Here is a 21,981-nt window from a genome sequence, read left to right as displayed (position 1 = left end):
TCTGCCTTACCTTTTAAGAAAGGGTCTCTCTTTGTCAACCAAAAATTATTATTATTAGTGTCTGTGCATGCATACATGCAGGGTCGTGGTGATGACGCCACTGCGCTCATGATGACACCACGGTGCTCATGTGTGGGGGTCAGAAGACCACTTTGTGCAGCTGGTTTCCTCCCTCCACCTTTATATGGGTTTCTGGGGCTTGAACTCAGGTGGCCAGGCTTATGTAACAAGTGCTTTACAATCTGAGCCATCTCACTGAGCGGAGGGTCTCTCGCCCACACTTACTGACTAGCTGGCCACTCTCTCTGTACCCCCAACCCCAGCTAAGGTTAAAGACATATGTGACTACACTGGCTTTTTACATGGGTGCTGGGGATTCAAACTCAGGCTGTCATAATTTCGAGGTAGGCGTTTTACTCACGGCACGATCTTCCGAGGCCAGCATTGTGTGTTTTATGGACAGGGATGAGTTTTGACATGTGGGGCTGGGGTTTGTGGTGTGGAGAAGAATATGGACAGGGAAGGAATGAAACAGAACACCAGGAGAGCCTTGCATGACCCAGTGATGAAGGGACAGCCATCGGCCACAAGACCAAGTGGGAATCTGGAACACTAAGTCCCAGTGATCACATGATCTGAAAATATTTGGCCATGGAAGGCTTAGCAAGGTTTTGCAGACACATTTTATATCTTCTAGAAGTATCTGTCTGGCCTCTTCTCAAGGCTCACCGTCCTCACTCAGGCTGTGCCAAGGGCTGGCCTTGTCATAACATCCATAGCTCACAGCAGAACCAACCTGCACAGGTTCTTTGACTTGTCCAGCCCCAGGGCAAGCGTCTGCAGAGTCCTGGGTGTGTGTCTGGGGCTTGGGTTCAAGGCCAGGCTGTAAGACCACTGTGAAGGCCAGTCCTGTTTCTTCTTCAGGCTATAAACTCCTTCAGTCTTTGTGACATCTCATTCCACCCACTGCTCCCAGAAAAGGTAGGTAAACTGAGTCAGAAAACATTCCAAGTGGAAAGAAACAGCATTTATTGAGCATCTACAGAATGTTAGGCTAAGGTCTTGACCTCAATACTAAAGTCTTGACCTCCATTTATCCCGATGACCACTTGTGAAAAGAGGTGAAATTATTGTACAGATGTGGAAATAGGTAGTGATATCCAAGAAGAACAGGGTCATTCCCTCATATTCATTCCTTAAAAAACAAAACAAAACAAAACAATAACAACAACAACAAAAAAAACTTCTCAGTTTCTCAGCCTGTAAAATTGAAGAGAGGTCTCTGGGCTCTGAAAATGATTTTGTTTTTAAGTTGGTGTGCAGAAAACTGGGGCTTGAATTGGAAATCTTTTCTGTCCGCCAGTAGGTGGAGCGATTCTTCATCCTGTAGAGAACTCTAGGGTCTGGCTCTCCTTAGAGTAAAGCCATCTGCAGGACGTTCTTGGTATTGCAGGAACTGAAGTCCTGGAAACCCATCTGTAGTAACGAAGCCCAGAAGGCACAGATGGGAACCCAGGATGTCTGCACAGTCAGAGGATGGTGTTCCAGGAGACTCTAGGGGCTACAGGTAGTTGTCTTCACCCTGATCGCCCCCGCTTGGGGAGACATCCTCGTAGACGTCGTCGTCGGGGGCCAGAGCCTCGATGTCGTGTGTAATGTCGGCCAGTAGCTGGTGGAAGGTCTGCGCCTCGGGCCGCTGGGCCGCCCCGTCGTAGCTGCGCACCGCAGAGGCAGACGTGGAGCTCATGCTGCGCTTGATGCGGCCGAAGCTGTCGGTGAGGATGCCACCCTCACGGATGCCCACACTCTCCAGGAAGCTCTCGAAGTAGCCAATGTCCTGGTCCGGAATAAAGGGCCGCATCCCTACAGGACACAGGGCAAGGGGATTCCCTCATTCGGCCAGTCTGCGAAGGAGTGCCCCTCTCTGGAAGTCTGAGTTCAAATCCTGTCTCTGCCAGTGTGGCTTTACCCAAGATTTCTTTCTTTTCTTTTTTTAAATCTCACAGAACAGCAGATGACCCAAGGCTCCCCACGTGTTTGTTAGATTAGTATATTCTTAGGGTTATAGTCCCACTTATTAGCTACACAACCATTATTAAGTAACTCCTCAAACCTCACTTTCCTCACCTGTAAAAATAGACATTTTTTACCTGTTTTGGTGCAAATGTAATAACAAGTTACTTCCCATGCTGAGCCCCATAAACATTAGTTTTGCTTCCGTCCCCTTTTAGCTCTCTGACTTTCTTCCTTTACTTTGCTACCCTGAGTCTCAGTTCCTTTGCATGCAAATGGGCACAAAATAACTGTATTTACTTCCCAGAGGTGGGGACAGTCTATGAGATCGTGCTTGGCTTGTGGTAACTGCCAAACATGTACTTGAGTGCTGCCGGCATTATTCCTATGGTGCTTATTAGCCCTAACTACCACACTAGCTGTGTGACTCTAGATAAGTTCCTTTGCCTCTGAGGCTGAGCCCCCACAGGCTGTGTGTGTAGGGGGTGGGTCATACCTGACCCAGCTTTGCTACCCGAGGGCTTTGTTCATGTCAGCTGTTTCCTGGCAATTCCTTTTCCTTCTCCATACTCTTGCCCTCCTTCTCTGTTCCAGGGTCTCAAGGTCTTGGCCTTAGGGGCTGGAAGAACAAAGCACTCCCAGGCGGTGCCGGACTAGGGATGCCAGGAGCCAAGAGGAGCCGGGGCTTACCAATGAGAAGGAACTTGCGCCGGTCCCCATAGAGTTTCTGCAGGCCTGCACAGAAGTCCTGGATAGGCAGCCCCAGGCGATAGTCTCGTAACAGTATTGCAAACTGCTGGATCTCAGGGGGACCCAGCTTACTCCGCAGCTGTGGGAATAAGGAATGTGTTGTGGAATGATCTTTTTTTTTTTTTTTTTGGTTTTTCAAGTCAGGGTTTCTCTATGTAGCTTTGCGTCTTTCCTGGGACTCACTTGGTAGTCCAGGCTGGCCTAGAACTCACAGAGATCCGCCTGCCTCTGCCTCCCGAGTGCTGGGATTAAAGGCGTGCGCCACCACCGCCCAGCGTGGAATGATCTTTTTGTACACTGTGAAGATGTGTCACTCTGACTGGTTTAATAAAAAGCTTAACTGGCCAATAGCTGGGCAGGATTTCCTGGCAGAGAGGATGCTGGAAAGAAGAAGGTGGAGATACTAGGAGATGGCAGAGCAAGCAGGATGGGCAGTATGGAGATGAGGTAATAAAGCCAGGAGGCAGAAAGTAAATTAATAGAAGTGGGTTAATTTAAGTTATAAGAGCTAATTAGAAACAAGCCTAAGCTATAGGCCGAGCTTTCATAATTAATAATAAGTCTCTGTGTTGTTTTTTGGGAACTGGCAGCCCAAAGAAAAATCTGTCTACAGGGACGCCCTTGGAGACCAGTCCCAGAGTGCAATAAAACTCGATTCCTGCTAAAAATGCTGGGGTTCTCTCCGACAGCCTGCCTGGCCTAGTCTGCCTCCAAAACCTTCCATTGCCCACTGGGGGAATATCTGGTCCTAGGAATGGGATGTGGGTCTAGCTTCCTAAACCCAACCCTTTGGTGACCACCTCTGTGGTGTCAGGAGGTCACTACCTCTCTGATCCTTGCCTTTCCTCCTCTGCACCTGTGGTGAGAAGGGATCTCCCACCTCCTCAGGGTTGTTGAAAAGATAAAAGACATGATGTCCGAAAGGGCTTGGAACATTCAGTGCTGGCTGATGTCAGTCAAGGCTTTTCTAAGCTGGCCTCTCCCCATCGCATCTCCCTCCCTGGCCCCTGAGCTGTCACATAAGACTCCTGCAATGCACCGTGCTTGAGGCGGAGCACTGCCACCCCACTCACCGTGACCATGTAATCCTGCAGCTGCTCGAAGGCCCAGCTGCTGTGGTCAATACTGCTGCAGTGGGAGCCGTGGAAAGATGGGGTGGATGCGCCACTGTAACATGCTTCAAATGTGTCCTGGGAGCCATTGCTGCAGAGACAAGAGGTAAAGACCCTCATCAGCCTCCGTCCCTTTCCTTGAAGTTGGTTGGTCCTATGTACCAGTGCTCAAAGCCCCATCCTAGGCCTCACCTTTCCCTCCAAGGCTCTTCATGAGGCCCAGCAACCTTTCAAGCCCTTTCTTGCCCTCAGAACTCAGATCACACTGCCTTCCTCACCTCATCCCGGGCCTTTGCTCATGATGTTCCCTGGAATCTCCTCCTCACTTTCTCTCTCATATCTAATGTTACAGTCACAGGGTCCCTACCTGCTTGTTCTGAATCCTTGCTGTTCCTGTGTGGCTGTGTTCATTCTCTGGGGAGATGCCCTGTCCCTTTTATCCCCAGCTCAACTATCATCAGTTTGGGGAAGCCCTTCTGGTTCCTAAATAAGGTCCCCTTCTGACTCCCATAGGCCAGGAAGCGTCTCTTCAGTGTGGTATCATCAATGCTGGCTGAATCTTGTGCTAAATGGTGTGGCTCTTGCTTTCTCCTTACGTCCTTTCTGTAAACCAGGCTGCCCGGCTCATCCTGGAGGGTTCTGTTTTGTTTTTGACAGGGTCTCACATATCCTAGACTGGCCTTAAACTTTCTATGTAGCTAAAATTAGCCTTGAACTTTTGATCCTCCTGCCTCTTCCTCCCAAATGCTGGGATTACAGGCATGAACTAGCAAGCCTGGTTTATGCGATGATGGGGGTTGGAACCAGGGCTTCTGATGTGCTAGGCAAACACTCTCTCAACTCAGGTGCACCCCCAGCCCCATGTAGGAGGTTCTCTTTATTAACTGCTTTTAAAATAAGATGTCTACCCTGGGCTCCTGCCTCGCTTGGTTTTTAACTTGTTTCAGAATCACTTTCTTTTTTTCCTTTTCTTCTTTTTCTTCTCCTTCTTCTCCTTCTTTTGAGACAGGGTTTCTCTGTGTAGCTTTGCGCCTTTCCTGGAACTCACTTTGTAGACCAGGCTGGCCTCAAACTCACAGAGATCTGCCTGCCTCTGCCTCCCGAGTGCTGGGATTAAAGCTGTGCTCCACCACCGCCCAGCCAGAATCACTTTCTGTTATTATATACAGGACAGCATAGCTTCCTGGCCAAGACTGTGTACTTCTTTTGCTTGTTATTTGAGTCATGGTCTCATGTTGCCCAGGCTAGCCTCAAACTCACTATGTAACTGAAGCAGGCTTTGAACTTCGGATCCTTTGGCTTTCACCTCCCAAGTGCTGGGTCTAGAGACTTGGCAAGGGTGCAGACTCCTGAGTTCACATCCCAGCTTACTTGTGCTCGTAGCCTAGGTCTACGCAGTTTGTTGCCTGTTTGACCCTTGCAATGCTAAACGTTGTTTCCCTAGTCCTCAGCTTTTCCATCTGTAAAATGGGAGGCTGAAGACTGGTGTCATTGTGAAATGACAGGAACTAATATTTGTAAAGCACTTCAGGTCATAGACCCTTTGAAATAGATAACTAGCCACATAGGTGCTAACAAAAGTCAATGGTGCGCTTTACTGCATACAGCAAGATCAGCAAATGTGTCCTTAGTGTGATTTTGCTCTCCTTGGTCAAGTCAGGTTGGCTATGGACTAGTCTATGTGCACACAGGCTTAGGGAGGCAAATGTAGTGCCAATGTTAACGATAGTGTAGATAGGGCATACTGCTTGTCCACACTAGCTTCCTTAATAACAGGACCTATTACTATAGGTCTGCTCAGGACTTTATTGAATTTAAACTAAAAATCCCATGTCTTGTAAAATTCCTCTATCTTGAGCAAACTGGGATAGGCAATATTCTTAAGAGAATTCTCTAATTTTTTTTTTTTTTTGAGGCAGGTTTCATGTACCCCAGGTTGGTCTGGAACTCACTATGTAGCCAAGGGTAACCTTGAACTTCTGATTCTCTTGCTTCCCCACCTTCCCAGTGCAGAGGTTACAGGTGTGCATCATTTTATGTAGTGTTAGGGATCGGACCAGGGCTTTGTGCCAAGCTAGGGAAAGTCTTACTCTACCAACTGAGCTACAACCCCAGCACCCAGAAAGCTGTTTTAGCCTACATTTTCCAGCCTGGCTTACAGCAGCTAGTTCTGACCAAGTGGCCGAATTCTGACTACTAAAATGTAAGCTAGATAGGACGTGTGTGTGTGTGTGTGTGTGTGTGTGTGTGTGTGTGTGTGTGTGTGCTGCTAAGGATGGAACCCAGGGTCTTTTGCATGCTAAGCATGCATGGCAATGCTAAAGTACTCCCTGGCCTCCACCCTCCCTAGAGAGGCTCTTGGCTGCTGCTGCATGGCTGCAGCTACAGCTTAGACCATGAGGTTACTCTGAGGATGGTGAAGAGGAAGCTGTGACCAGAAGAGAAGCTTGGGGCCCAGAGGACCAGGAAGCCCGGAACTCTTGTTATACTTTATGTAAAAAGACAAGAAAACCAATCTTGTCTTCTTAAACCCACCCTCCTCAGGGTTTTCTGTTATACAGAGCCAACACTAAAGTCAACCAACATTGTTTCCAGCATTAGCTGTAGCTTTGGACTCTGCAGACCACTAAACCTAGGCGATCTGAAGATCTCTGTGCCAGGTCTGAGTTCTGGCATTTCTAGGTCTCTCGGGGTTTATCCTGGAGCTCTGCTTACATCCCACCCTCAATGCAAATCAGGGTTGGGTCCCTTTCCCCCACACACTCTAGAGGAGTGGCCCTGTTTGGGTAGGGGCGAGGAGGAGAAAACCAGCATCCCAGACAAAGGTGATACCCACAAGGAGCTGCAGCAGCTCAGGTCGGCGTCGTAGGCAAACGTCCCATCTGTGCGGCAGCTCTCACCTGGGACCAGCAGACAGAAGAAGTGTCAGAAGTGACGTGCAGGGACCAATATCTTAGGCTCCCTGAAGCCCCAACCTTAGTGGTACCCTGGGATCTAGCTCTGGTCCAGCCCTGACACACAGCCAACTGTGGGCAACAATCTCCCTGATCCTCATCTTCCTCAGTGCCCAGGCGTGTAGCATCTGCCTCTTTGATGGGATGTGGGGAACGGCAAATGAGAGCCAATGGGGAAGTGTTGGTAAGTGTGTGTTTAGGTGAGTCAGGAAGATTCTGCAAGGGGGAAGAGGGTTGGAAGTGTGAAAGGAAAGCAGAAGCATTTGTGGAGAATGTGCCTCCTCCTCAGTCTGCCCCTCATCTGTCCAGGCATGGCCTTCTCATCCCAGCTCACTCGAGGTCAGTCGGTCACCCTGAATTCTTAGAGGCCAGTTCCTCATTACAGGTTTTCAAAACACTGTCTGTGGTTAGACATTTATCTGTGTGACTATTCCATGCAACTTGCAGGAAGGCGCGGCCGTGCCTCAGTGTACCCACCATCAGTATATCTTGCAGATTGCAACTGGGCCCGAGACAGTCAGTGCTCAGCAAATATCTGTTGAATGAATGAATTGTCGGCTACCAGATGAGTGCTCTCATTCATTCACCCAGCATCCTGGTGGGATCTGATGAGATACCCCAGCTTCCCAGCAGGCACAGCTCCTGCGGGTAGGAGGGCCTTCAGAAGGCCAGTGCCCCCAGGTGCTGGAGCTGTGCACACAGAGACCACCCTGTAGCAGGCTGTGGAGGGGGGAATTCACTCAGTGACCTAGCACACAGGGGCAGGCTGTGGAGGGGGGATTCACTCAGTGACCTAGCACACAGGGGCAGGCTGTGGAGGGGGAATTCACTCAGTGACCTAGCACCCAGAGGCAGGCTGTTGCAGGTAGAAGCTGTGGAACTAGACAGATTAGGTTTGGCTTTTGACTCTGACTTATCAACTGTACGACCTGTGACAATTTATTGACTACTCTGAGACTCGACGTGTTTTTTTTTTTTTTTTTTTTTTTTTTTAAATTGTAAAACTGGATCCACAGGGCCTCAGAAAGGCTCCTCGCCCCTTTTCTTTTCCTTTCGAGACAGGGTCTCACTATGTAGTCCTAGCTAGCCTGGAACCTGTTATGTCGGCCAGGCTGGTCTTGAACGCACAGAGATCTTCCTGCCTCTGCCTCCCAAGTGCTGAGATCAATGACGTGTACCACCACTATGCCTACATCTTTTCCTTTTTTTAAGACAAGGCTTTTCCATTGTAGCTCAGGCTGACCTTAAACTGATCCTCGTGCCTCAGCTTCCCAAGAGCTGAGGGCTATTGGCATATGCCGTCGTGTCTAGCTCTGGAAGGTTTCAAACTTTTTTAATTACACAAAATTATTTATTTTTATTTATCCGAAGACTACCTGTCTATCATCTGTGGTGTGCCCAGTCCTGTGCTAGGTGAATGAGACAAGTAAGTTGCATGAAGATTCAAGAAGACTTGGCACCTGGCTATTGTGCTTGGCACCTAACTGGCACTCAATAAATGCCCATTAGCCTCACTTTAACTTCAGCCCTTGACTGCATACATGGACTAATCCAGAAATGTTAGCCTAGGAGCCTCATGGGGTGGATGGCGCAGTTAGCAGACAATACACGAGCGTAACTTTCTGCAAAGCAGGGACACCCAACACAAGAGAGGGTTTCAAGTGCCCAAGTTCATACTCATCCCAAACTTGACAACCTGATTATCTCTTAAAAGGTCATCTTGAAGACTGATACTCCATTAAGCGGACCCCTGGAACTGGGGTACAGCTCAGAACCCCTAAAGACCTTTATCAGCCCCGACTCTCAGGACATCCAGCCTTTCTGGGTGCTTTCTGGGAGTTGAGGTACTCACTGCAGCTGGAGAGCCAGGGCCGCCTTGGCGTGGATCTGTAATGGTAGCCAGCCCGGTCTACACACTCGATGCTCTGGTCCCCATAGATGATCTGGAAGACTTGACAGATGAGTGCGCAGGACTCCTCAGCAGCATCCTGGTCCAGGGGGAGGAAGAGAGCTCAGCTCTTAGCCACTATCAGGGCACCTCTGCATCCCCAGATGCAGTGCGAGCCAGTACTGAGACACACCCCTTGGACCTTCTTAAGCAAATTTCAAAGACATTTCCCCTCAAAAGTATATGGCTCCTCTCCTGTTCTTATGATCTTTCACAGAACCCAGAGGCAACTCTGACTCCTGTGCCATGAAAATACATTCCAGACTTCCAGGGGATTCTTGGCCTATCATGAACTTTATCTAACATAAGGGCTCGTTTAACTTACTGTACAGGTGCATGAGCTGAAGCCCAGTATGAAGATGGGATTAGGAGGAGGAGGGACACTTCAAAACCTTAGGCTCAGTGCTGTTAATGCTATTGGACACAATGTACAGCTGTGGGCTCCCTGGTGCCCAATGCAATAGTGGAAGTGATGTAATAACAACAGTCTCTGTAGAAGGAAAAGGCTTGGGCAAGGTTTTGGAGATTGTACATTCGAGGTGGAAGTCACCTCTTCGAGTGAGACACAGAATAACTACCGATTATTCTGCAATAACTATTTGAAACAATAACTGATTGAAAAAGATCATGCTTATGAACATACTGCCTCTAAAAAAGCCTAAGGTAAAAATTAAAATGTAATTCAGGATGGGTATCTGTGCTTGTAGCAGGTACTGATATTTACACCAGGGTGGATGCTTGCCATGACCCTAGAGGAGACAGGTCAGAGAGGACCCTCATTTATAGTTAAGGCTAGCACCGGGCGTTTTAGCTCTGACTGGTGTGCTTGGGACCACTGTACTTCAGACAGGAGGCCAGAAGCTCAGAGCCCTGGAAAGCAACTCATTTACTTATTCTGCCAGCAGGCCAGGACTGAAGCGTTAAAGCTGCCACACTTGAGTGGGATAGCCAATGCACGTGGTTGCCTCTGTCTGGTGCTCAATTTGCAGGCCCTTGGTTTGACTGACTGTTTCTCCTCCTTGCTTCATTTTAAACAAAGCAAACTAAGTTTCCCTGTTGAAGCAGATCTCTTCCTCCATTCCCTATCACATGGGCTGCTCAATTCCTTTCTGAGCCAGCCTGACCCATCGATCCTAGCTTTTCTGTCTATGTGTCTGTCCTTTTTCATTTCCTCGTCACCCTAGTCAAGTTTCCAGGATGAAGTTGTGTTGGATGAGGCAGTAGAGTACAGAATATAAGAAAGGGCTGAGCCAATGGGGTAGAGCATGATGACATTATCCCAGCGAGAGGAGATGGAGCTGGCTATGGACAGACAGTACAGGGCATAGGATTTGCATGTATTTAAAAATAAGGTCAGTGGGATCTATTGACAGAGTAGATTGTGTGTGTGTGTGTGTGTGTGTGTGTGTGTGTGTGTGTGTGTGTGTAAGACAGAGGTAGAGACAGAGGCAGAGACAGAGAAAGAGAAAGAGAGACAGACAAACCAAGACCCACTACAACGTTTCAGCCACCAAGGATGGAGCTGCCATTCAATGAAACAAGGAGATGAAGGTGCTTTCAGGTTTGGGAGGAGACTGGGAGCTCAATTGGACAAATTCATGCTGCAATGACAAGCAGACCTGGAAAAGACAAGATGAGCGGAGATTTGGTTAGAGATGAAATAAATCAGGGTGTTCTCCGGGTTTTAGAAGGCAGCAGAGTCAACATCACCTAGAACAAGTGTGGATAAAGGAGAGAAGACTGAGGATAACATCTAGACAACCCCTACTTTAAGAGGCTGGAGAGAAAAGGAGGTACCAGCTTTCAAGCAGGGGTGTGGCGTGGGGGTTGGGAAAAACCAGAGAAGGAGCCCTAGATGGCAAGTGAGAAAGTATCTCAGGGTGAGGGCCTGAGCTACAGTGCTGTGTTCCAGGCATTGGCCGCCTCTCCCTGCACACAAGCACACTCGTTGTTGAGAGAGAGAGAGAGCCCAGGGTCCTGGGGTAGAGGAGGTGTTTGGAAGGCTTGCTGGACTGGGTACTCCTCTAGGGAGGACACCAAATGGCTTGCTCACCTCCATACACACAACACCTGGCCCAGTGTGGAGCACACAGCTGGTACTCAATAAATACCATGAAGCCAGCCAGGCAGTGGTGACGAAGGCCTCAGGAGGCAGAGACAGGCGGATCTCTGTGAGTTCGAGGCCAGTCGGATCTACAGAGCGAGCTTCAGGACAGCTAGGGCTACACACAGAGAAACACTCTGTGTGTGTATTCAAGTGAGTGAGAGCAAAGATGAATGGGGACAGAGAGGTGACAGGCAGGGCAGGCAAGAATGAAGGCAAGGCTTCTTCTGCCTTAGGTGGCTACCTTAGTTACCAAGAGTAAGGCTTTGAATTTCCGGGGTTCGAATCTTGAAGCCACCTGCTTACGCAGGACCTAACCTTTAAGCCTATGTCCTTCCTTAAGGAATGGGAATAGGTGCGATATTTGCCCTAGGGGCTGATGTGGGGATTAAGTGTTAATGTTGACCCACAGCTGTCTTGGGTCGTGCTTCACGTGTGTGGTGTGATTAGTGCGATTGTGACTGTCAGGGCGGTGGCGCCAACACTGCCTCGCGCTCACCCTGTTGGCCACAGCTAGGATGACCAGGTTGCAGTAGGCGTCGGGGCTGGGGTTCTGGGGATCCAGCGGGTTGGGGCCGGGGTGGCGTCGCTCCCAGCTGCCGCCGACGCCGCCACCCGCCTGCCGCCGCTCCCAGCTGCCGCCCGGCTTGCCCGCGCCGCCGCCGCCCGCGTGCCGCCGCTCCCAGCTGCCGCTGAACGTCTGTCGCCGCTCCCAGCTGCCCGACGCCCGAGCTCCCGCGCGCTGCCGCTCCAGGCTGCCGCCGCCGCCCGCCGCCCGGGCCTCGGCGCCCGCACCCCCGCCCCACGCCATGCGCCAGTCCAGGCTGCAGATGGTGTGGCGTCGCTCGGCGGTGCCCACCCGCCGCTTTTCGGGTGCGGCGCCAGGAGGGCCCGGATCTCGCCCCGTACCTCCGGGGCTGGCGTCTACGCCCGCCGGCACCGGGTCCACGCCCAGACCTAGGGGAGGCCGCGGATCGGGGGGCGGGGGGTCAGCAGCAGGCTGCGGAGGCCACCCGGAGGGCCATCGCACAGTTCTGGGGTCCCAGCTCTAAGGTCCCAGCTCTAAGGCCCCGCCCAGCACCAGAGCCCAGACTCTGATGTCGTGACTTTCGCCCGCCCCTCCCCGCCCGGCCCTGGGCCTATGACTCCGCCTCCAGACTTTGGCTCCTCCCCAGATCTCCAGGGTGGCAGTAGCTTACTTCCCATCCTTCCCTACACACCCAGGAGCCCTTCCCTTCGGGCCTGCTTTCTGAATTGAAGGCGGTGGTCAAGTTGTCCCCTTCCTCCGTACCCTTCCTTTGGACGGTGACCCTCGTCTAAGCATCCCTGCCTTCCAGTACGACTTCTGCTATCTTCAGTCCCACTCCCAGATCGCTGACTGTAACCTCCTAGAAGTCCAGACCCCAGTCCTCCCCTAGCCCGAGGGTGCCCGCTACGGTCAGAGCCGAAGGATTATGTCTTCTACCACCTTCTTTAACGTTGAACTCTACTAAGGTAGCCCTGCGTGGAACTCGGGACTCCCAACTTCTCTGTCCTACCCAACCTCCTCAATCTGGTCAGGCTGCCCACTCCTCATCGGCAACCCCAGGCTGTCTGGTCTCGCCTATGGCTTCTTCTGCCCGCCCCCAGTCTCAGAATAGTGTGCTCAGATTTCTGCTATCCCTCTCCCAGCCTCGGACCCATCCCTGGTGCTCTTCACTCAATGGTCCCAGCACTGCAGGTTGGCCTCCCCACCCCGCTTCCCTGCACCGCACCAGTCTTAAGCACTAGCAGATGCAGCGCGTCGTCCTGCAGGTAGGAGGCAGCGGCGATCTCGTGCGTGGGGATGCGCAGGATGAGCTCCTCGTTGTCCCGCCAAGTGAGCAGCAGGCAGCGTGCCGACAGGCTCAGGATGCTGTCCTGCTCCGGCGTGGTCTTCAGAGGCAGCTCCTTCAGCTGCTGCGGGGTGGGTCGGATCTCCTGAGTCCCCAGGGACTGGAGGAAGGGGAGGGAAAGGGAAGGAGACCCTGCCCTCTTCCCTCTTCCCCAGCGCCTCACCCTGGCAGTGTCCAGCAGCTGCAGGAGCTCGTCTCGGCTGGAGGGGTTCAGTGAGGAAGTCACCCAGGTGAGGTGGCCCAGGAACTGGATGGGAAATGAGAGGTCACCGTGAAGAAGCCTTAGGAGATTCTAGCCTCCTCGTTAATGCAGGACAGGCTGAAACACTCAAATTAATAATAACCAGTGTGATGGCTAATTTTGGTTGTCAACTTAACTACATCCAGAACTGACTCAAATCCAAGCCGCTGGGCACTCCTGTGGAGGGTTCTCTTGACTGTATCATTTGAAGGCAGAGACTGTCTTAAATCTGGGTCACACCTTCTGGTGGCAGCCCACATAAAAGGACACGGAAGAAGGAAGCTTTCACTTTTTGCGTGCTTTCCCTCGCTCTCGCTGGCAAATTCATCTATCCTGCTGCAGGGGCATCCCTTCCATGGTAATAGATCCCAATTCTTCAGGATTTCCACAAAGAAAGACCAGATGAGACATTAAGCCTCATAGACTGAACAACTATCAGATTCATGGCTTTTCTGTTAGAAGACTGTCATTGTTGAACTGGATGGACCACAGCCTGTAAATCACTCTAGTCTCTCTCTCCCTCCCTCCCTCCCTCCCTCCCTCCCTCCCTCCCTCCCTCTCTCTCTCTCTCTCTCTCTCTCTCTCTCTCTCTCTCTCTCTCTCTCTCTCTCTCCTCTTTCTCCTTTCCCTCTAAAGAACTTTGACTAATAGAGCCTGATAGCCAGGACCAGTTCTGAGTTTATGTATCTATACACACATATGTATATTTTCCCATCCATTCATCTTTGCTTTAAGAGTTAAAAGCCAGCTAAAAGTCTGGCCCTGGGCTATAGCTAGAAAGGGTAAGGCTGGCCAGGTTGCAGTGGAGCATGTTGTAATCCAGCACTTTGGAGGTGGAAGCAGGAAGTTTAAGGGTCCAAGTTCATCCTTGGGTACACAGCAAGTTCAAGACCTCCCTGGGTGACATTGGACACTGTGGGGTATGGATTACATGTGCCAGAGCCCACATTTCCAATAGCTAGCTGACATACACTAACACCTGGCCATCTCACTCTATAAGGTCGTGCAGGAAGCAAAGTAATATAGTGCCCCTCAGCCCACTGCCATACTAAAGATCAGGTTTAGAGCTCCTTTGCATGCTAGGCCAGACTCTACTATTTTCCATGTTTATGTGTATGCATGTTGCCGTGAGTGAGTGCAGGCATATGCCATAGCACCTGTGTGGAAGTCAGGGGATAAGCTCTTGCCTTCCATATTGCCGGAGGCGGTGTGTGTGTGTGTGTGTGTGTGTGTGTGTGTGTGTGTGTGTGTTATCCTTCACATGCCAGATGAGCTGGCTCCTGAGCTTCTGTGGATTCTCTCTCTCCACCTCCCATCTTGACTGTGTGAGCTTTTTAGGACCACTGGTGCATGCTCTGTGTGTGCCGGGCTTTATAGGGGTTTGGAGATTGGCACTCTAGTCCTCAAATTTGCCAGCAAGCACTTTAGCCACTGAGCCATTGCCCTCTCCACACTTGCCCCAGGCTCTGCTATTATGTCTTGAAGTAACCCTGGGAATTTTCTCGCCCAGGGGTTCTCCCTACCCCATGCGTTATTAATCCTTTTAACAACCTCATTGCAGATTAAAAGGAAAGAGACATGGAATTAATATATCCTTTCTTTCTTTTTTTCTTTTTTTTTTAATGATGCTCTCTTGCCAGGTGGTGGTGTCACACCACTCAGGAGGCAGAGGCAGGCAGATCTCTGAGTCTGAGGCCAGCCTGGTCTACAGAGTGAGTTCTAGGACAGCCAGGGCTACAGAGTGAAGCCCTGTCTCAATCAAACAGACAATAAAAGTAATAAAAATCTTTATTGTGGGAGTTGCCAACCAATGACTGCTCTAACTTGAGACCCACACCACAAGAGGGAACCTATGCCCAACACTGCCTGGATGGTCAGGAACCTGAAGCTGGATGGCTCAGAGACCTAGGATAGAACTGAACAAGATTGACCCCCCCCCAAAAAAAATATATATCTATATATCTATATATATATATATATCTATATATATCTATATATATATATAGATATATATATATATATATCATTGAGTCCTAACACTATTCTGCTATACTCATAGATCAGTGTCTAGCCCAATCGCCATAAGAGAGGCTTTCTATGATGGGAACAGAAGCAGAGACCCACAATCAAACTTTAAACAGAGCTCAGGGAGCCCCATTGGAAGAGGGAGAGGATGGACTGTAGGAGTCAGAGGGGTCAAGGACACCATGGGAACACGGCCACAGAACCAACTAAGCAGGACTCTTAGGGGCTCAGAGATGGAAGCAGCGATCAGGGAGTCTGCTCCAGGCTCTCTGCATACATGCTGCGGTTGTTTAGGTTGGGTTTTGGGGGGACTCCTAACAGTGGGAATGGGGGTGTCTCTGACTCTTCTGCTTGCTCTTGGAACCCTGTTCCTCCTCCTGTGTAGCCTTGTCCAGCCTTGCTATGAGGTTTGTGTCTAGCCTTACTGCATCTTGTTATGCCGTGTTCGGTTGACACCCCTGAGAGGCCTGCTCTTTTCTGAAGCCAAACAGGAGCAGTGGATCTGAGGGAGAGGAGAAATGGTGGCGGGGAACTGGGAGGATTGGAAGGAGGGGATCAGGATGTGTTACATGAAAGAAAAGGAAAAAAAAATGATGCTCTCGGTCAACATGTGAGTTCCCCATCCATTCTTAGTTATAGCAACATTATCATTTTAATGTTATTATTCAGTGTAAGAATTAACTTTTTTATTACTTTAATTGCAGTCTTCTGGGTGAATCTCACCACTCACATCTTTCCTTTTTATTCTGTAAATTTTCAGCTCTTGGTTTTTAAACATATTCATTTTCTGGCTTTTCTCTATTTATAAGATTGCCAGATAAAATACAAGATGCCAGTTAAACAACAATTTTTTTTTTGTACTTTTAGTTCCATTTAATATTTGGAGCATATCTATGCTAAAGGAATAATCACTGCTCATCTGAAATTTAAATTTGATTAGGTAGCCTGTTTGTTAAATGTGCTAATCCTACCTCACACCCATCTATGGCTGATGAGGACCGGTTTCCCTCCCCAGCGCTCCTTCACAGTGGCTCTAAAATACAAGTCAAGCTTTGGAGTGTAAGAGAGCCCTCCATGGCGGCTTCTCCCAATGCCTCCACCTCCAGCCCCGCCTCCTTCACCGGACATGCAGCCTGGGGTCTCCAGAATGCTAGGCGAGTGCTCTACCACCAAGTCACACGCCCAGTCTCTTCCTTACCTTTAACTTGGACACTGAATAATGGAGACTGCAGACAAAAATCTCACCAGGAGGCTGAACTTTTGGGAACACAGCACGGCTTCCCACCCAGTCTCCTGTGGAGGTAGGTTCTGAGCCCCATGTTGGGACAGGAATTGGGGGGGCTCAGTGGGAGGTGTCGCCTGCTGAGGATGTGCAGCCTGTGGCCATGAGGCAGGAGGCTCTTCCACCAGAGCCACAGCTTCCTTCATATGGCACAGCGTGTGTCAAGGGTTGGCGTGCCTCCGATGCCCCCCACCCCTTCTCATGCTCACCTTGACCTCCTTCTCCAGGTAGTCACACAGCAGGATGTGGGGGTCGATGAGGTAGTCAGGAGGATACAGAGGCATAGAGTGCAGGGGCCTGCGACTGACGTGGTTCCTGAAGGCAGCCTGGCGTGCAGCCTTCGGGAACACCAGCCTTCGGATGGGAGACACAAAGCCCTGGGGGAGACAGGAGAGTCCCAGTAACAACAGCACCGGCTTTACTGAGTGCTCAGGAGCTCAGGTCTACTTCCACAACCTAAATTAATCCCCACACGGCAGGAGGCTCCCCTTTCCCAGCTGGAGCAGTGAAGCCCCAGAGAGCTGGTGACAGTCCAGGTGGGACATCCCAGTTCCCAGACCTCCCGGGGAGGGTGATGTTCCTGCCAGTCAGATTCAAAGAGTGGCCAAGGCTGGGGCTAAGTGGAGGATGCCTAGGCATTTGTTAAGTTATTGCCTGTGGATGGATCAAGGCCACGGGTGCAGATTCCAGGGCACAGCCCAACCCAGCAGCACCTAAGGCTCAGAGAATGTGTAAGCTTTGCTCTAGAACTGCCATTCTAGATGAGCGCTCCTGGACCAGCAGCAGTAAAACCTGGGAATCTGGGAAATGCTGCTTCCTGGGTCCCATCCTAGACCTACTGAATCTGAAGCCCTGGGGGCTTCCTCCCTGGTGGCATTCTAGAGCAGTTCCTAAAGGTCTGGGTGCTGGGACTACATATGCCCCAGCAAAGCAAACCACAAATTCTGGTAGCATGTGTTGTATGCTGCTTAGCTCTGTCACAAGACAAGTACAAATAGAAGAAACTGTCGCCTAAGAGCGTGCACTCAAGTCTACATGTTCATTTAACAAATATTTATCCATGCCTGTCTGCCTGCAACCTGTGCTGGGTGCCAGGTGCTGGGATTCGGGAAACGCTAGACCCCAGTCTTGCCTCCAGGGTCATGACAAGTGACCTAAACATATCAGATTTGACTGTGCTTGAGAATTCTGATTCAGTGGGTCTGAAGTGGGACCTGAGACTGCATTTCTAATAAGCCATAGGGGGTATTGATGCTGTGTGCATGTGCATGTGCATACGTGTTTGTGGTCGTGTGTGTGTGTGTGTGTGTGTGTGTGTGTGTGTGTGTGTGTGTGTTTACATGTCACATTCACAACTGTGGAGATCACAGGACAACCTCAGGTTTTGCAGGGAGCTGTCTGCCAAGCAGGCCAGGCTGGTTGGCCAGTGAGCTGCAGTGATCTGCTGTCTCCCTCTCCCCAGCACTGGGATTATTATTAAAACTATTAGTTTACTCACCCAGCCTCTAGCTCTTGCAGTTCGTCTCACAGTTACTATGCCACTACATTGGCTTTTTTAAAAAATGTGGATTCAGGTCCTCATGGTTGTGCAGCAAGCACTTTACCAACTGAACATCTCCCAGCTCTCATGTTGCATCTCGAGAATCTAGGCTAGTGATTCTCCAGTGTGGTTTCACAACCCAGAAGCTGATTAGAAGTATAGTCTTTGACCTGTACATCAGAGCCTGGAGATGAGGCCATGGTCTCTGAGTGATTCTGACATACGACCACTCAAGTTTCTGAGGGACCATCATGGAGTCTGCAACAGATTTCTCCTAGAAACCTGGGAGAAGCCCTCCAAGCAGAGGACACAGACGAACAAGACCCCAAGAGACTTCAAAAGCAGAGGGAGAGGAATCTGAGGTCACTGAGCGCAGTCCATCTATCATGGCTGGATTATGAGACAAGTCCTGAGAGCTTTTAGTGCTAGCTAGAGCTAGGATGTTTATCTGTACCTGTGAGTAGTGTGTGTGTGTGTGTGTGTGTGTGTGTGTGTGTGTGTGTGTGTCTCTGTCTGTCTGTCTCTCTTTGCCCCCAGGGATCCAGCCTCAGCCCACCCTTTACCCCCACTTTGTACAGTATTGCTTGCTCCCATCTCTCAGCTGCTCAGCTTTTCTAATTCCTGCCATGGAAGGAACATGCTATTTCTTAGCCCCTGCTTGTTTTCCTTGAACCCATCAGCTCATATGCCCAACTCAGCAGTCTAAGACTGGATAACCTAATGCTCCATCTTCCAGCACTGAGCACAGCGGCTTTGTGCAACATTTACATCAATTCCATTTGTTGTTTTTAAAAAAGTTAGTAATTGTTTACCTCATTAGACTGTGAGCTCCCAGGAAGAAGTGGGGGACCTTATTTGACATTGCTTGTCACTGTCATCTACAATCAGATTTTCTTGTCCTCACTGCCTGTTCCCCAATACCCAGCAGCTGCTTTCCAAATTACCACACAGAGGCTTATATTAATTATAAATGCTTGGCCAATAGCTCAGGCTTATTACTAATTAGCTCTTTCAACTTAAATTAACCCATTTCTATTAATCTATGTATTGCCTGTGATTTTACCTGTCCTCTAGCATGTCTTGCTTCCTGAGTGGCTGGCTGGTTGGCATCTTCCTGATTCCACCTTCCTCCTTCCCATCATTCTTATTTTGGCTTTCCCACCTAACTTCCTGCCCAGCTACCGGCCTGTCAGCTTTTTAGTAATCAATGAGAGTAAAACATAGTCATAGTGTAGAAAAGGATTGTTCCACGGCAGTCCTCCCTAGCACAAGGCACAGTTCATAGAACATAACAGGTGCTCGCTAAGTGTCTATCAAAAGAACGGGCCTTACTGGGTGAGTTCTAGCACTCAGGAGGCTGAAGCAGAAGAGTTGCTGTGAGTTTGAGGCCAGCCTGGACTACATAGTGAGTTCAGGATCAGCCTGGGTTACCCTGTCTCATAAATCAATACATAGACCCAAGAAAGGACATGTGCACATGTTGGCCCCAGATTCATATCGGGCACACTGTGTCAGTATTGGAGATTTTTATCTGGAGTCTCACACAAATACTTCTGAACTGCACCCTTGGCCCTCTTCACACTTAAAATTCTTATATCAATTTGCAGTTTGGGGTATCAAACCTGGGGCCTTATGCGTGCTAGGCAAGCACTTGGCCATGGAGGGGCTCTCCCAGCCCACGTTCACAATTTTGAGACAGGTTCTCACTAAGTTACCCAGACTGACCTTAAACTTGTAAGCCTTCTGCTTCAGTCTCCAGATATCTGGGATTACAGGCCTGTGCCACCATACTGCCTCATGTGAGTGCCTTATAAAACATTCTGAACCAGGTTTCTTGGGTGAAGAGGATTCTAGGTGATGGGGATGGAGTGGGAAGTGGAATTGTAATGAATAGGAAAACCACTCAAATTCAGAAAAAGGAAGATGGGGAGGAGACTTGGGATGGTTTGGGCTGAGGAGTGAGTTCTTGCACAAAGGTGGGGAGGCCAGGTGTAGCTTGGGAGACAGCCAGGGAGCAGGTGGGAGGCCCCAGCCTGGCTGGGCAATCTGCCAGCCTATAATCACCTTGGCTGAGCCTTCCTATCTGGGTGAGCAGGGAATGTGTCTGCTGGGTGTCTGTCTGTCTGTCTCTCTGAGAAGCTGTAGGAAGCTACCACCGGAAGGTTCAGGAAGCAGGTTTCCCAGGAAGAGCCCGTCTGTCTCTCGGGATAATATGGCAGAGGCCACTAAGAGTGGAGCTTAGAGCAGCGTCCAGATGTCTAGCTGCCCGGGACAGAAAGGCAGATCCTTCCAAAGGAGAAGGCAGGCCCGACTTGTGACATTTGCTACCTCTGTGCCGGCTCATCTCTCTACCCCAGCTTCAGGGACAGTTCTCAGCCCTGTCCCTCGCACACTCCCACCTACCTTCTTCCCTTTCTTGGCTTCATATTCCATGGTGGACCGGCTCCTCTGCTCCTGCCACCCTCCTGGCCACCCCCACCAGACCCCCCCCCCTTCCATTTCCTTTGTTCTCTTTCCTGCCTGGTCGGAAACTCCACCAGCCCCAGAGTTCCTGCCCCTCCCATCTGACGGTGGGGGTTGGGGGTAGACGGAGAACTCTGCCTTAGGACCCTATCACTGAAGGGTGGGGGCCGAAGATGGCATCCAGGGGGCTTGGCAGTTGGAGCAGACTGAGGGAGATCCCATTTGGATCATCCCCTGCGTCTGCCACCGACTTTGCTGGGTGACTTTGGAACCTGCTGCCTGCTTCTCCGTATACACCAGGAGAAAACCGAGCCTCTCCCTGAGAAATGAATGGGAGAGTGGCTGGAAAGTGCTTCAGACTGTGTCCAAGCAATTTAAGATTAAATTAAGAATAGTAATGATCATTACTTCTCGTAGAGGTGGCTTATGGGAGCCGCTGGGACTGGCTGCCTGCTACTTACTTAGCCACTGTGCCTCAGTTTCCACATTCATCTTGCTCTCATGGTAGCTTGACTAGGACTAGACACACTTAGAAGAGCCCCTGTAACATATTAAGTGCTCAATAAACATTAGTAGAGCTGAAGACGCTGCTCAGTGGTCTAGAGCGCTTGCCTAGCAGCCTGCAGGCCCTGGGTTCTGTCCTTAGCACTGCGAAAGAGCACATGAAAAACCAAATTCTATTTCCTTATCTATGGCTCCTGGGCTGCTTAACTGCCTTTTTGGCATATTTCATCTCTCTTACTCTTCACTATATCTGGGAACCAAGATTTTTGTTACCTAAATTAAAAAAAAAAAAAAAATCTGGTGTTATGTGTAGCTCCTGGCTTAAGGTCACACAGGGGTGTGCTCAGCAAACATCCTATAGTGTGTGTGTGTGTGTGTGTGTGTGTGTGTGTGTGTGTGTGTGTGTGTTATGTGTGTCATACAGTGAGTATGAGGCCCTGGGGCTTCTGGCTTGGCTGGACCTGAAGTCTAGTGTCCAGTACTGCTGGGGCGCTCACCTCCTGGGTGCCTTACTGAGCACACGTGGGACCATTCTGAGGGGTCCATGCACACCAGCCACAGCGCCTGGGTCCAGGAGCCTGGAGCTCCGGAACCGCTTTGCTGGTGTCCCCGGCTGTAGTGAGTATTTGAAGTTCTGGGCCTCACCACGGGAGAGATGATCCCAAAGCCCTGCCTCGCTAGTCAGGCTGTGCCAAGGAAGACATGAGGCCACGGACAGTCAGGAGCAGGTGCCAGCGCTTGGAAAGGCGTTTTTGAAAGGGTGGGTTATACCAGGTCAGGGTTCCCATCGCTTCTGGGTGTGGGAGCTACAGGAGACCCCCAGTCCCGGCCATTCCTGTTTCTCTCCACACAGCAGAAAGGAAATGGTCCAGGCAGTTTGGCGCCAGACTTACAGCCTCTCCATCCTAAGCCCCTACATCCTGCCAGTCATGTATGAACACCAAGACACGAGACCTTCCCTCAGCCTGTTGGGCCAGTGAAAAGAGGCCAGGCTATGCAAGCCCATCCTCGACTCTGCTCTAAGCATCAGAATTGCTACTTGACCCCTGAGCCAGTCTGGAATTCCCACCCTTGCCGTGATAGTAGGCGAAGACAGGTTGTCCCTGGCGTTTCGGTGCTTTGGTACTGGCTTTTGCAAGCCCCTCCCCTTCTCTGGGCTTCAGCCTCCTCA

At 50.4% G+C, this 21,981-nt stretch overlaps 1 protein-coding gene across 2 annotated transcripts; it reads right to left on the bottom strand.

Annotated features, from left to right (window-relative positions):
• Positions 1 to 441: 441 nt before the first annotated feature.
• Positions 442 to 20,326, bottom strand: Ccm2l (CCM2 like scaffold protein). Of its 2 annotated transcripts, XM_028887490.2 has the most exons (10): positions 20,247 to 20,326; positions 16,513 to 16,680; positions 12,919 to 13,002; positions 12,636 to 12,819; positions 11,381 to 11,838; positions 8,682 to 8,817; positions 6,712 to 6,775; positions 3,837 to 3,966; positions 2,704 to 2,842; positions 442 to 1,863 (listed from the first exon to the last, which is right to left on the bottom strand). In XM_028887490.2, the coding sequence occupies exons 1-10, from the start codon at positions 20,274 to 20,276 to the stop codon at positions 1,562 to 1,564; spliced, it is 1,695 nt and encodes a 564-aa protein (XP_028743323.1). In that variant the 5' UTR covers positions 20,277 to 20,326; the 3' UTR covers positions 442 to 1,561. The 2 variants fall into 2 exon arrangements, with proteins under 2 accessions (XP_028743323.1, XP_028743324.1); XM_028887491.2 differs by lacking the exon at positions 6,712 to 6,775 and having other exon boundaries at positions 1,560 to 1,863.
• Between the last annotated feature and the right edge of the window lie 1,655 nt (positions 20,327 to 21,981).

This window comes from Peromyscus leucopus, chromosome 4, assembly GCF_004664715.2.
Source record: "Peromyscus leucopus breed LL Stock chromosome 4, UCI_PerLeu_2.1, whole genome shotgun sequence".
In the NCBI taxonomy this organism is placed as follows: domain Eukaryota; kingdom Metazoa; phylum Chordata; class Mammalia; order Rodentia; family Cricetidae; genus Peromyscus; species Peromyscus leucopus.
Note: the sequence above shows the minus strand (reverse complement) of the source record. Positions and strands in the feature narration are given on the sequence as shown.